The 15,364-nt window shown below is 34.5% G+C and overlaps 1 protein-coding gene across 1 annotated transcript; it reads left to right on the forward strand.

Moving 5' to 3' along the window:
• Positions 1–1,275: 1,275 nt before the first annotated feature.
• On the forward strand, positions 1,276–4,280 carry LOC104516047 (protein eyes shut homolog; the record flags this gene model as incomplete). Its single annotated transcript, XM_010160244.1, has 2 exons — positions 1,276–2,029; positions 4,167–4,280. Coding segments are annotated over exons 1-2 (868 nt in total), but the record flags the coding sequence as incomplete, so codon positions are not given.
• Between the last annotated feature and the right edge of the window lie 11,084 nt (positions 4,281–15,364).

Consider the following 15,364-nt stretch of genomic DNA (forward strand, 5'->3'; position numbering starts at 1 on the left):
CAGGTTTTTGTAGGTGTAGAAATATACACATCCATATGTCATTACACATGCTATATAAAAATGAAAACCCTTTAAACAAATTTCAAAATATAAATTATAGTATTTATTTTTATTAAATGTCTACCCTTGTAAGATGCAGTTTATTCTTTACAATAATTTCCTCATTTGTAAATGTCATTTTATAGGCCACAATCTTAAAGTGTAAGATAAATATCCTGAGGAAAAAGAAAAACGCATTATAGAACTAAAAGGGGGAAAAACCAAACCAAACCAAACCAAAACCCAAAACAAAAAAATCCAAACATTATATTTCAGGTAAATTAAACTGTTACTAACTCAAAGCTATTGACAATTTCTAAGGTATTAAATATCACACTGTATTTTCATCATTTTCAATAAGATTCCAACAATAAGTTTCATAATCCTATTTCAGTTTTCTTTCTGTTCTATAATCACTCATTTCCATGCAATAAAATTGACAGATATATTGAAGAGATAAAAAAGGATTTTTCTATAAATTAAATATTCCTAAAGGACCCTGTAATATTCTAGCTTGACTGTGATACTTCAAAAACCTTAAGCATATGATTAAGGACCTTTGGTTTTCAGATACATATTTTGAAAACTAAGCATATTATTAAGTGTTTTTTTCTGAGTGTTTGTGAACATAAAATATTTGGGGATATATTTCTATGTTTTCATCATTGAAGCCATAATTTACATGCCTACATATTCAAAATATGTATTTTATTCATAAATTAATGATAAACCATTATCAGGAAAACTTCTGTGTTTAAAGCTCATGATTAGAGCTTAGATGTTCTGGTTTACCTCTTAGTTTTGCCACAGATATCCTATCTTAACTTGGTTATTAGTTTTTGTCAACAGAGTGCGGGAATATGGAAAGTATGGTTTTAAACTCTTTCTCTCCAATACACAAGTACAATGAAATGAACTAAATAAAAATAAAATCTTTATCAGGAATAGAAATAGCGAGTCTGACTTTAAATACAGTGGCATAGTTCTGATCAGTTAATTGGATTTATTTCAGTCTATTACATCAGTGTGCTTAAATGTTTTGTTCTATTTTTTCTATTTTAATAATAAGTCTTTTATGTTCAACTGCATTTGGTGTAAATCCAGAAACATTTTTGTCTATTTGAATTCCTAGGCTGCCATGGAAAATAGAGACAAACCTTAAGAAACAAGGGTTCTGAAGCTATCATCAATAATGAAGCAGGTGTGAAAGACAATTCCCATTTGCCAGGTGAAACTATGACTACAAAATCAGCAGCTCTCATGTTAACGTGCTTTCTTCAACTATGCATTGTAAATGGGCAGGTAATATGTGAGAGGCAAATGACTGTTGAATGGCGAGTGGAACCCAAACCTAGTGTAATAAAATGGACACCAAGGGAAAATGTCTGCTCAGACTTCTACACCGAATGCTGGAATATGAACAAAACTATTACTGGGGAAATCTCAGAAGAACAATATGTCAATATCCCTCAGATATGCCCCTTACAGCTTCAATTAGGTGATAGTCTCTTCATTGCCTCTGAGCCGTCCTTCCAGTCCTATGGAATGAATTTGGTAAATGTCTCCAAGGAAGAATTTATTAACTGCCCTAAAGCTGGTTTTCTTCAAGAGCAGTTGATATTTGTTTGCCAGATAAGAGGACTGCACCAAGTTAACTCTAACTGGCTTGGTGTTGGAACTCATTACTTTGCAGAACTTCATATGAGAGGCCCACTACTGTGCAACATGGGCCTTCGTCTGAACGTAACCGTGAAGCAGCAGTTTTGCCAACAGTCTCCAAACACTCCATTATGTTCTGGGCACGGAAAATGTCTAAGCCACGTTTGGGAAAAAGAATATAATTGCCATTGTTTCTCCCAGTATTCTGGAAGATTCTGCCAGAAGATTGATGTGTGCTCCACTAAACCTTGCCACAACAATGCCTCCTGCACTGAGAAATCAGAACGTTCTGAAGATTCTTATGAATGCATGTGTCCTCCAAAATTTTCAGGTACTTCTTTCCCCCTCTAGCAATGAATATTATATAAAAAAATACATTTTCCTTAACAGATAATAAAACAGTGAGAACATAATTTGCAATTTTTTTTTTTTTTTTAATAATTTGATTGTCCATTGTGACTACCACACCTGCACTGAGTCTCTTTTACATCTTGTTACTTACTGGATGTACAGTCATTTGAAGGCAGTTTGTACTTGATAACATTCATGTGTTCACTGTGGGGTAAACCAAAGTAAGTTCTTATCATAATTCTTTCCCACTTAAGCAAAAGACATCTGTAAGTACTTGTGAACTTACAGAGGTAACTGATATTTGTGATTCATTGTTCAGCAGTTCAAGGTGATACACCAAGTAATATAAATAATTTGGAGTGAGCTCCCAAAAAAGTAGTTAGTTAAACTGCTGAAAAACAGCAGACAGTTTCATTGAAATGAATGTTTCATTCAACCTGCCACAAAACCTCTCTTTTAATTTTAAAGACCTTTTAAATTACATTACAGAAATTTTTAAAATTAAAATTTATTTTTACTTGAAAAGTTAAACATCTAATTAGAAGGGCAAGCAAAACAAAATGCTTACTATTTTATTCCAGATTGTTTTGCACTATAAAGTTGCTTTCAAAAAGAGTTTGTTAAAAATACTGTTACCACCAACTTAAAAAAATTAACCTAATTCTATCTAGGAAATATTGAAGTACTTACCCCAAAACCCATTGAGGAAACCGAATTTGCTTTTGGAATTAGACTACCAGGGAGTACATCATGATTAGATAGATTCTTACCTAAACATTATGTACATTTCATGGAGGAAGAAAAGGGGATTAAGGAAATTACAGGTATACTGTTCCTGTATTCAAACCAATGGAGTTTGTGAAGCCTTTAGAAAGTACCAGAAATATTAATTTATATCACAAAAAGGATTGTTGTAGCTCTTCTGTACTTCTGAAGGAGAATTCTAGCAGAGTTCCTTTGATGGATGTTACTTCTGTGCTCTCACAATAGTGATGCTATGCTATTCTATCAAACACAGCTGATGAGTCAGGAAAGAATGAGGTTCATAGAACACAGAAATTAAGGTTATGTTGCATAAAATTTGATGTAATTTATTTTTAATTGTTTTTCAAACTGCATAATGATTTGGTTACTTATGCATTTATAAATAAAAGATTATGCAGGTATGAATAAGTCAGTACTATGAGAAAAATATTTTTATAATTATTCAAATTTTAGTAAAACAGTGGAAAACATTGATAGTATGCGGCATGTTTCCTATTTCTTTTATGATTTCTGGGGTCTGTGTAAAATATTTGGAAAATAATAATATCAGTAATTGTCTGGTACTACTTTAATTCAAATTAATGGAGAAATTCACAAGCAATTCTGTTAAAAACAATCATCATGCTTAATATTATCACAAGCAACGCTTAAAATATTCTGTTAGTCTATATGGGACAGTGTAGGATAATGACAGAATTTGTACTGGCAATACTAGCCCAGTAAATAAACTGTATGTAAACAAGAAGAACCAGGGGATTTAACCATCATTTATTATGAACATGGCTACGCAAGAGTAAGGGAGGAAAAAAGTGTCTTCTATAATGTAAAGTCTATGAGAAATTTGAAAAGCTGTTGAAGTGTGAATAATGTCATAGCAACAATTTAAGTGGCAGCATAATTATACGGTATTTAGTCCCATATGTTGTAATAGCACAAACAAGTTATAATAGGAATTGTAATTTCCAGAAGGATGCATATTAAGAAAAGTTCAGTCAAATTGTACTCCACCTGAGAACATCTTTTGTTCACAGTGCTGGAAGAAACAGTATGCTAGTTTAATATGAGAACAAGATAAATACTAGAGTATTAATAGCATTTTTGCATTTTAAGCTATATATGATTTTGTAACTATATGGCAGATGAGATTGATCACAGTAGCTCATACTACATTAGCTGAATATATTTCTGGCTTAATTTATAACTTCAGTAATTTTGGTGGAAACTAGTAACCATCATTAACAGAAATTCATGTATCTATTAAATATGCTTTAATTTACATATAAATTTGACATTTCAAGGAAAAATATAAATACTTACTGAAGTTCACTGTTCCTATTATTCCTTTTAAATAGGTAAAAATTGTACAGAAATAGTCGGACAGTGCCAGCCACATGCATGTTTCAATGGTAACTGCAGCAATGTTACACCAAACTCTTTTCTTTGTGAATGTGACAAGGGCTTTACAGGTAAGAAACACCTTTGTTTTCTGTCTTATAATACTGGTTTCCTGTGTTACAATAATGGTGTGAACTTTTGCTTTATTAAAACAGATACTTTAGATGACTCTTGCAGAGTTTTCTATTTTCTCAAGGGTTTGGTTTTTTGGTTGGTTGGTTGGGGTTTTTTAATATGTTTTTTAAAATAAAGAAATCAGACTTCCATGGGACTATTCTAAAATACTCAGGTACTAAGGTAAAACCATACAAATGGTGGAGGCATTTCATAATTGGATCCCATCCATGAGTATCTTTCACCTGTTGGCAGTATGACAAAGGAAGGCTTATTATCACTAACTCACTCTTTCTCAAATACAGAGTTTGCAAGAATAGGATCAGAAGGTCTTGCTGGATGATTTAGAATGATCATGACACCTGTAATCATAATTTCAGCATCCTCTTAATAGATGTTATAGAAAAATAGATGGAAATAATTTAAAGAGTCAATAATCTCATGATTTAGTAGTGTGTCTTGATTAAAAAAATAAAACTCTCAGAAGCGAATCAGTTTACTTATGATATATTGGAAAAATAAGGTGCTTGAAGAAAGGCTTGAATCAGAAAACGTATCTAAAGCCATCCCATTGTAAATGCTTTTTCTTGGGGGTCAGGATAGCAGTCAAACTTAAAGCACTATTCCTTCTTGTACTTCACAGCAGAGATTTACTGTGTTGATAGAAGAGAATAGCAATACTCAGAAGAATATACTTTATGAATGAGCTAAGTATAAAGCTAGCACTTGAATGTCCAAGGACAGTAAAACTTTTAAAAATTTCTCTTTCTGAGATGCATCACTCATCCCTGACAATCATAGAATATAAACAAATCCTTACACTGATATGTAGAGTTAAAAGAAAAACAAAATAAAGAAAAAAAAAAAAAAAGGCACAGGGGAGTAAGAGGGGTCCAAGATCCAGTCTTTATTTTTGTAGGGATCGAATAAACAATCTTAATGACATTTTATTTAATCTGTGTAGAATTGTATTTTAAAAATGGGATAGACATGCATAATTCTAAATTCCTAGTAAAAATCTTATATTACTCTCCTTTTCTTCCCTTTCCTTTATTGTAGAAGACATCACGGTCGGTATAATTCTGAAAAAAAACCCCTGTTTTTTCAAAGGTAGAAAGCATATTACTAAAGTTTTCTAGAACTAGTTTTTAGCCCATACATGGTCTATATATTTTTAGAATACTTACTATTGTTCCTTTTACTCAAATTATGAGGGCACATTGCTTATTAAATTTCTCACACAAAAATCTTTTGTATCCTTGCAATTTTTACCAAATGAGGGAGAAGAGGGGAGGAGGCAGGAGGAATACCCTTCCAGATACAGAAACCAAAACATACAATGACATGAAAACAGTTCAATACACTAAACTCTAGGGGATGACAGCAATCATTTCAATCTACTCTCCAGGTAGTTGGTAAGGGTTGTGAAGGAGTAAAGGGGACTGTGAGTGAGAATTAGATCCATTTTATTCTCCAGTTAGCTAAAGGAAAATAAAGCATTATTTCTTGTTTCTAAAGCATAAGAGGTATCAAGGGAGGAGAAGGCAGACGTTCAGGAATTTACCTCTTGTTTCCTGCTCTGATATAAATTTCCTCATGTCCTTCTGTAGCAGGAAGACATGTACTAATACGCCAGCATACCTTTCAACAGGACAGATTGACTAACATACAGTGTAATTTTGCAAGTATTTTCTCTCAAAATGAGGTTCATTTAAGTCTACATATATTTCTGTGATCCTGTGTAAAAGAATTTGCTAGCATTAAGGTAATTTCAAGAAGAGTTACATAAAATAACACAACCCATGTGAAAACAGATATTTTTCTAATGTTATTTCACCACGGCTGTACTGTGTTGTCAGACGAGTTGTGTAATTATGAATCTTGTATCTTGAATACTATTCTGTGTGAAGTTGTCAGCAAATTCAAAACATTTCTCTGTTTTGATATTGAACTTGTGAATAACAAACACAAATATAATACCAGATTTTGCAAATTGTGTTTAAAATTTAGCAAACTTTGACATACATTTTTTCCAACATGAGGTAAGACATTGGCATTAACTACTTCACGTGATCAGAATGCAAGTATGAAATATTCATGTTACTGTAAATTAATGAGATGCAAATAAAATTGTAAGACAAATATTTTATTTTTATAATTACAATTATGATTTACAAATAATTATCCAAAGAAAGTAAAGGTTACTTTGTCACATTTGTTGTGTTCACAATGATAGAATGGATTTATTGGACTAACAGTACATACAGTCATGTCAGCTATGTATTTTTATTTGTTATTGTTTGGTTTATTCACTGAGCTCTAAAAACTCTCTTCACTCTCTCCTGAAAGAACTTTTTTAACCTGAATCAATAACAATGATAGTTTCATAGAATGGTTTGGGTTGGAAAAAACCTTAAAGATCATCTAGTTCCAACCCCCTGGCCATGGGCAAGAACACATTCCACCAGACCACGTTGTTCAAAGCCTCATCCAGCCTGACTTTGAAGACAGCCAGGGATGGGGCAACCACAGCTTCTCTCGGCAACCTGTTCCAGTGCCTCACCACCCTCTCCAGGAAGAACTCCTCCCTGATGTTCAATCTAAATCTCCCCGCTTTCAATTTAACCCCATTACCCCTTGTCCTGTCACTACAGGCCCTTGTAAAAAGTCCCCCCCAGCTTCCTTGTAGCCCCTTCAGGTACTGGAAGGCTGCAATAAGGTCTCCCCGGAGCCTTCTCTTCTCCATGCTGAACAAGCCCATCTCTCACAGCCTGTCCCATAGCAGAGGTGCTCCAGCCCTCTGATCATCTTTGTGTCCCTCCTCTGGACTTGCTCCAGCTGATCAATATCCTTCTTCTGTTGAGGGCCTCAGAGCTGGATGCAGTGCTAAAGGTGGGGTTTCACAAGAGCAAAGCAGAGATGGAGAATCCCTTCCCTTGCTCTGCTGGCCACACTTCTCTGGATACAGCCCAGGATACGGTTGGCTTTCTGGGCTGCCAGTGCACACTGCCGGCTCATGTTCACCTTCTTATTAAAAAACATCCCCAAGTCCTTCTCCTCAGGGCTGCTCTCGATCCATTCTCCACCCAGCCTGTACTTGTGCTTAGGATTGCCCTGAGTCAAGTGCAGGACCTTGCACTTGGCCTTGTTGAACTCCATGAGTTTGGCAGTGTCCCACCTCTCCAGCCTGTCAAGGTCCGTCTGGATGGCATCCCTTTCCTTCAGCGTGTCAACTGCACCACACAGCTTGGTGTCATCGGCAATCTTGCTGAGGGTACACTCGATCCCACCATCCATGTTGCTGAGAAAGATGTTAAAAAGCACTGCTCCCAAAACTGACCCCTGAGGAACACGACACATTACTCAACTCCATTTAGACATTGAGCCATTGACCACAACTCTTTGAGTGCAACCATCAAGACTGTTTCTTATCCACCAAGCGGTCCATCTGCCAGATCTATGCCTCTCCAGTTTAGGGACAAGGATATTTTCAAAAGCTTTACACAACTCCAGGTAGATGACATCGGTAGCTACTAATACAAAGTACAGCACTAGGAGGGCTTTTAAGGGTTTTAAAATTAGCTACGCCTCAGCCAGACCCAGTATAGTTTTATTTTATACATTCCTTAACAAAGAGGATGTCTCAGAAATTCTGATGGATGTTGTGGTCTTGTTCTGAAGATGTACAGCAAATTAATGTGACTCATTCACAACCTACAGGAAATAGCAATACCTCAAATACCTCTGTAATGATAATGTTTAGTGTGCTTACCCTAGGCAGTGGTGGATTAAGAGCAGTAGTTTACTGTTTCAACATGTTTTGTTGAATCCGGGAGTCTTGTTATGCCCGAGGTGGGAAGATGGGAGGTAAGAGAAGTGATTAAAACCCAACCCTTTTATACATCACTTGAGATTTTTTTTTTTTTCCCCCCACATATTCTTGTAAGGGAGACTTACATTTCCTGCCTTCCACAATGGTCCAATTAGCCTCTTTACAGGCCATAATGAGTTCCCTGCTCATTTGTGGGACAAAAGATATGATAAGAATGAAGTGGCTTTGCTTGGAGCCACTTTACTAGAGGTTCCATCATCCAGGTACTTTAGTTTAAAATGGTCTCTTCAGATAATCAATGAATTACAACCAGAGTACTTTGAAGACGGTCATAATTGTAAGAGGGCTTTTCTCTATATATATATATAAAATGAGGAGAAGAATTTATTGTTTGTACAATTAGCTTTTTAATAGCCTAAGAATTCAATTTGTCTAATACTAGCACTCATAACTTAAAATAATACCCAAAGCCTTATTAATACCCATAAAAATATTATACAGAAATGCCTTCCCACTATTTTTTATTTGGTATTATGCTCAGCTTTCCAGTGTTCATCCCAAGAGCAATACATAAATCTCCCTCAAGAAGAGGGGGCAAGACTTGCAGCAAATCATCAGCGTCCTGAGAGCTTCATCAGGAGGACTGAGACATTCATGCTGGAAGTCTCTTCCCTGTCCTCCCACAATGCCAGCTGCAGCCAGTGCTCCTCAGCCACCTCCCATGAAGGGCTATGGTTTGTCTGGTAGTGACAGAGGTGGGAATGGGGTCACCCTCCCCAGAGGGGTCATTGCTGGAGCAGGGGAGGCAGTAATCACTTGGGCCCAAGTGCAGGGATTAAAACCAGCATGAAAAATCCTGAACCCTTGCACTGCCAGGTCAGCACAAAGGTCAACCAGGAGAGATATTCCTGCAATGGATTTTGGGTTTTAATGTTTCTCTGTGGGGCAGGGATGATGGCAACAGAGGCATGGCGATAGGCAAAAGAAAAGGGCAATTAGAAATTATATTTTTCTTGCCTATTTTAATCTCATCGGTGATTTGTTTTGTTGGTTTTTGTTGTTGTTGTTGTTGTTTGGTTTGGTTTGTTGTCTTTAATGGACTGACTATGTTTTAATAAAACAGTTTGTCAAGGATGACAGTTTCCTCAAAGAAAGCTCTAAATTATGGGGATTATGACTCTTAGTTTTCAAAACAACTTTTGAAATATTCAGTAATCCCTACTCAATGTCACTAGAATGAAGAAAATACGGTCAAGATTTTGGGCCATTTTTATGAATGACACTGAAATGGCCGTAGTTCTTTGAGTGTTAAGGAATACATGCATGTTGTATTTGGGGTTTTAATGAAGTTATAATGTTTTGGGTTTTTTTAATCACATTACTTCATGTAGATTTGATGCTTGTTTCAAAAGTACCGTAAAATCTGTGACAGCTTGTCTAAAATAAGTGTTTACATCTCTGGATGATTCAAGTATCAAAAAGTATTTATTTTTTATTATAAAATGCTTTCTTTAAGATAATTCCAGCTGATTTTTTTCTTTGCCCTTTCTACGTCTTACTTTTAATCTATTTTTAAAATATTTTAGAAATTTAGAAGTTAGAGTTCTAGTCTTCTTTAGTGTCCTTTGTTAGGTTTAACCTCTGTCATAAACTACCTTTTGGCAAACACTGTTCCACTGTACTTTCACTGTGGTCCACAGGCAGTACTTGTCCTTACTTTCTGTGTATCCAAGTGAAGTAACTTAATGACAGATGAAACTGATCTGATGATCAAGAGACTTGGCTCTTCTCCAGACTATATACCTATTCTATGCCTGAGACCATAATACCTGTCAATCACATAGGACATAGATGTGAAAATAAAAATGTGAAGCCCATCCCTCTGTTTGATACAGCTACTATATATGCATCTTTAGTAATTGTTTTAAATTCAGAGTCAGAAAGTTCACATTTCATTCACATCATGCTTGATTCCGGTACCTTAATTAAGACTATGTTTTCTAGGGGCTTGTGTTTCCAGGGAGTGATTCAGGGAACCAAAGCCCTGAAGGAACTACTTCAGCAATGAATGAATATTCTACTTTGAGAATTTAGGTGAATGCCCTCAATTTAGATGATGAGAATATGTGACAGGACTTTTCATATGTCTTTTGATGCTAAAGCAGTTTAGGCAATTGTCACTTCACTGCTAGATAACTTTGGTACAAATAGTTACAATTTACAAACACAATAGGGATCAATCCATCTTAGCCAGTAATAAAGACGTATACACAGCAAAGACTTGCTGGAACTACACCAAACCACATGAATTAGTTGGTCTGACCTACTAGATTTAAGTTTTCTTAAATGTACTCTCCTGGGATGTTTTCATTACACAATTAAGTAGTCTGTTTTTCAAATTTCCTTGTTTTGATAATCTTCTCACATCACTTTTTTTTTTTTTTTTGCTTTTACTATTAGAAAACCACCATTGATTTATAAATAATTTTCATATTCATTGAGTATATCAACTCAATGTTAAGTATACTCAATATAATGACTCAGGTAGCAATTTACAATAGTCAAATGTAATTACTCTGGGACAACACAAGAAATGTATGCTTATTGTATTTCACTGATAATTGCTAAATGGAGTAGCTTCAAAATCATCTCTTCTTATCTCAAGAGACCGCCAGCACAGACACATATACCCTACCCCGCCATGTCATGATGCACCATGAGTCTCTGCATGGGGTGAAGAGAGAAATGGAAGGCAGCAAATGCTGCAGCTAAGGTAAAAACCAAGAAGCTCTAAAAACTGCGGATGTTACATAAAGAGTGAGGACCTTATGTTTCTACTGGTTGAGTCATGTCCACAGAACAGTCACATGGACAGTCAAATGAAGATATGTCCTTGAAGATGGTTGGGTCATACGTATGGCTGCTGCCTGAGTTCCAGTTTTTGGGCAGGCATCTCACCTTTTTTTACTCCCTAGTGTTTATTAAATTAATTCTACAAATAATCATCAAAATTCATAATTTAAATGTTATCTGTTTAGTTTCTAGAAAGAATTTGAATCCAAGTACTATTTATGTGTAGCTGACATGACAATTGATGAAAAAAGCTGAAATCTGACTTATCAATTTAAAAAATTTCCCTCTGATATGGTACATATATGTGGAAATATAATATGCATAGATTTTGATTTACCACAGAAAAAAACTACACTAAAATTTAGGAAACCCATTTGTGAAATATAGTTCTTGAGTAAATCCACATATTTCTTACTAGTTTAAAAAAAAAATCTAATTTCATGTGTGTATCACAGTAATAATATTTAGTTATCCTTTGGAAAATCTTTTTTGTACTTTTTTCTTGAAAAATGATTGCTTGATTCCAAGCAAGTGATTCTTTACATTTTTTCAGCATTTCTATCTGTACCCTCTCATTTTTGAATATAATTTGACATGGTGAAAGGTAAAAAGAAAAGTTAACTAACAACTGGGATGTCATCCAAAATGAAGGTCTGCAGAAACATGTAAAGGCATGCAATGAAGAAGTAATTATCTCCTTCTGTTTGTTTTAACTGAAATGTCTCTCACTTATATATAATTTTCGGCAACCACTTTATCCAGAGAATGAAGAGGTCTTTGCAGTGATATTATGTCATTCTAGTCTTTAGCTGACATGTCCCTGCTTGATTACCTTATACCTTTTTGAAGCAGACTTCAAGGATGGTTGGTTTTCCTTATCTTGATGAATAACTATCAAGTATGAATGTATTCCTACTTTTCCTCTTAGAAATTAAAAGACACAGAAAGGAAGAGAAAAGACAATTTACACATCTGTCCTTTGAACAAGAAGGATGACAAAAACCCAAGTTGTTTTGCTCTAGGGTGTCTTTATTTCTGAAATGAGAAAGCAAGCCACAGTTATTTTTTCCCTGGTTTGATCTAGAAAGAAGAAAGAAAAATATAAGATCACGGAAAAGTCTTGGATTTTTCTGAAACTGAACAAAATTACTTTTTTTTTTTTTGTGGTCAGAATTTTCATAGCTCCTCTTAGCTGTATTTTTTGCTGACTTTCTGGGATTTTCCCTTTTTTATTATTATTGAAAGATTAGGAATAAATAGACACAGCAATTACAACACAATCTGTTATTTATAACTTTTTAAATGAAGGCATTTTGTACTTCTTCTCCATGACTAAAAACTGAGCCCTAGATTTCTTTATTTAATCAGTCCAGATTGTGACTCTCAGTAACTGTGTGTTGTTTAATTGAGTGAAGCTCATGTGCAGTTCAAGAAAAGAGAGATTCATAAAAGTGCTGTAAGTTCATATGGACATGCAAGTGTATAACTAGGCTCAATTACATTCTTTCCTAAGTGTTTTGCTGGATCAGGGCCATAGGCTATTTCCTTCACATTTCCTTTACATCCCAGTCTTAAAATTTTGTATTTGATGTTACAGTGGGGATGAAATAAAGACAACAATAGCTAGAGTGAAAATTCTGGAGAAAAATAAACACTTCCACAAGGGTGTTTTCGTTTTAAACCACATGAAAAATATTATTAAAATTTGTTCCACAAGAATTTAGAGATATTTTTAGCCTTGATGTTCCAGGATTTCTGGACTAATATTCAAATGTACCATGCCTACAGAGGCATAGCAAGGTGTTTCTTTTCCTTTCACTTTCTCGGTCCCATTGTTTTCTTCAGATACCTAACATAACAATTTTCTCTTTACAAATCTGTCTGCTCATTTAAATCTGAATGTAATAGTAGTTCACTTTCTGTTTAAAACAATTATGGTAGGAAATGATTGTTAAAGAGACATATTAAGAATGCAGATTTCTATTTAAAGAAGCATGGAGATAGCACAGGGGTGGATTGTGTAGGATGGAAGTAGAATTTCTGCCTGCATTTTCCTCAAGTACTTCACATAATTGCTTTGAATAGAAAGGAAAATGAACCAAATATTGTAGAGTCCAGGGTCTACAGTAGATTTTATTTAAGCAATGCAAACATAATATTGTGACAATGGGTATAATAATAGAAGCTGAGGTACAGGCAGTGTGTACCTACAGTCTACAAAATCCATAAGGCGACACAGATGCAAGTTATATCCAAGAGCCATGATACTTCAGTCTTACTCAGACAAGAAAATTTACACTGGAGGATGAACCAAGTGGAGTATAACATTTAAGAAATGTAGGCAGGCATCAGGACTAAGCACCAAGACACACTGACTCTCATCAGTATCTGATGGAACAAGTCTGAAAATGCTTATGACTTAGGAAGTGACATAAGACAATACTGATACCAAAAATATTTGACAAGGGGTTTTTTTTTATGTTTTCCTTAAGATTAATTAATAATTGATGCAGATTAAAACAAGTAAAAAAAAAAAATAGATGGGCCAATTAATGACATATTCACTGTCCTATGGGTCCTAGCACTTAAAATGCACTGATGCATATATCTTGATGAAATGATACAGATTGTGATCTTTGCAATTCAAAAGCCATTACAGCTCAAGAGCCTTTTGATATTTCAAGAAGGTGTAATCATGTCTAGAAAAGCTACATCCACTTGTTATCAACAAAAGAGATTATATTATAAGGGCACACTACCTCATGGTCAATAAGAACAACACCTAAGCTCTAAACAATTCCCAGATAGACAAATAGTGACCATATTTTAAAGTAGTCAAAGCATATGCATTGAGAATGGACATGGGTTTACACAGTCATGGGATGAAAGACCTACTATTAATGCCAGGTAATACAGATGTTATAAAATATGCCAAAATGTATGCACATGCTATGTGGGAACTCAATTCTCTTGTTTTATAGACCATACATCTGTGAGGTAAAATTCAGTACATATGTCTTGAATGTTATTAGCTGAAAGAAAAGTAGAAGAGGGAGGAAAGAAAAGAAGGAAGGAGAGAAAGTTTGAGGGAAGGAAGATGAAGGAAGGAAAATAAAGGAGAAAGGAAAAGGAAGGAGAGAAAGAAGAAAGGGAGAAAGGGAGAGAAGGAAGGAGGGTGAGAAGAAAAGGTGAGGCAAGTTCTCAAACATCTCACTCTGGCATCAAAGCTAATGGTACCCCTCTGCTCATCAGAACATTTTGGTTTTCCCTTTTGCATACTGTAACATCTCAAGATTTGTATAATGAGGTACCTTTTGCAATCCACAATAGTCCTGGGAAGAAGTTCTGGTCCTAAAATCCCAACAGTCCCAGTCAGACAAATGTGCTGAAGAATCTCAGCCCATGTAACAATCGGTGATGATTCCAGTATCTTAGTTTCATTAATTATGACTTCATAAAATTATACATCTTATGTTAATTTCACATCTTTTTATTTCAATTGTAGCAAGTGCATTTAAGTGTGGAAAAAAAAATCTTTTTTAATGAAAGGGATAAAATATATTTAATATACCAAATATGTCATGTATTTAATATTTTGTGCTTTAAATAATCTAAAAAAATAAGATTTCCTTTCTGTTCTGTTTCTTTCTGTTTTCTTATACATTCTGATAGTACATGTATCTTTTTCTTTTTCCACTTAGAAAATAAATCAGTTATACTGAAAGAGCTATTTCATTTTGCATTGATGATGTGCTTTGGAGTAGATTACAATTTTAAATTATAGTTTTCAATAACTGATTGCAAATAGTTTTATTCATGTTATTTAAAAGATGTATATATTGATAAAGGTCCTAGTATATAAAATATTTCCATGAGTTCTCAAAAGCAAAAAAAGGAAGAATATGGTTAATATCTCAATACTCTTGATCACTGTATAATTAAGACTTATCAAAATGGTCTGGAAAACAGATCTTCCTGAAGAAGCCTTATATTATGTTTACGTACTAAATTTAGACTTTGGAAAATAACAGCATTTATAAAGTGCTAAAATATATAACAGTATGTAAAAGGTACAAATAAAATGGATTGACATTTCAGAAGTAGGCATAACACAATAACTCATGTTAATATTGCTCCTAACCTTATCTGTATCAATATCTGTATATGACTGAAAAGGTATCAATATTTGTAAACTTTTTAAAATTAGAATAATGGTGCTGCAGGTTATACAACCACAACTTTTAATATAGACAAATACAATCTCATATAACCAGGAGAAAACAGCATCTTTACAAGAGCTTTCATACTTGCAAAAGAAGGGACTGTCACTTGACACCATATCTTTTTTTTTTTTTT

The sequence above is a fragment of the Eurypyga helias genome, unplaced genomic scaffold (genome assembly GCF_000690775.1).
Source record: "Eurypyga helias isolate BGI_N326 unplaced genomic scaffold, ASM69077v1 Scaffold14841, whole genome shotgun sequence".
NCBI classification, from domain to species: Eukaryota; Metazoa; Chordata; class Aves; order Eurypygiformes; family Eurypygidae; genus Eurypyga; species Eurypyga helias.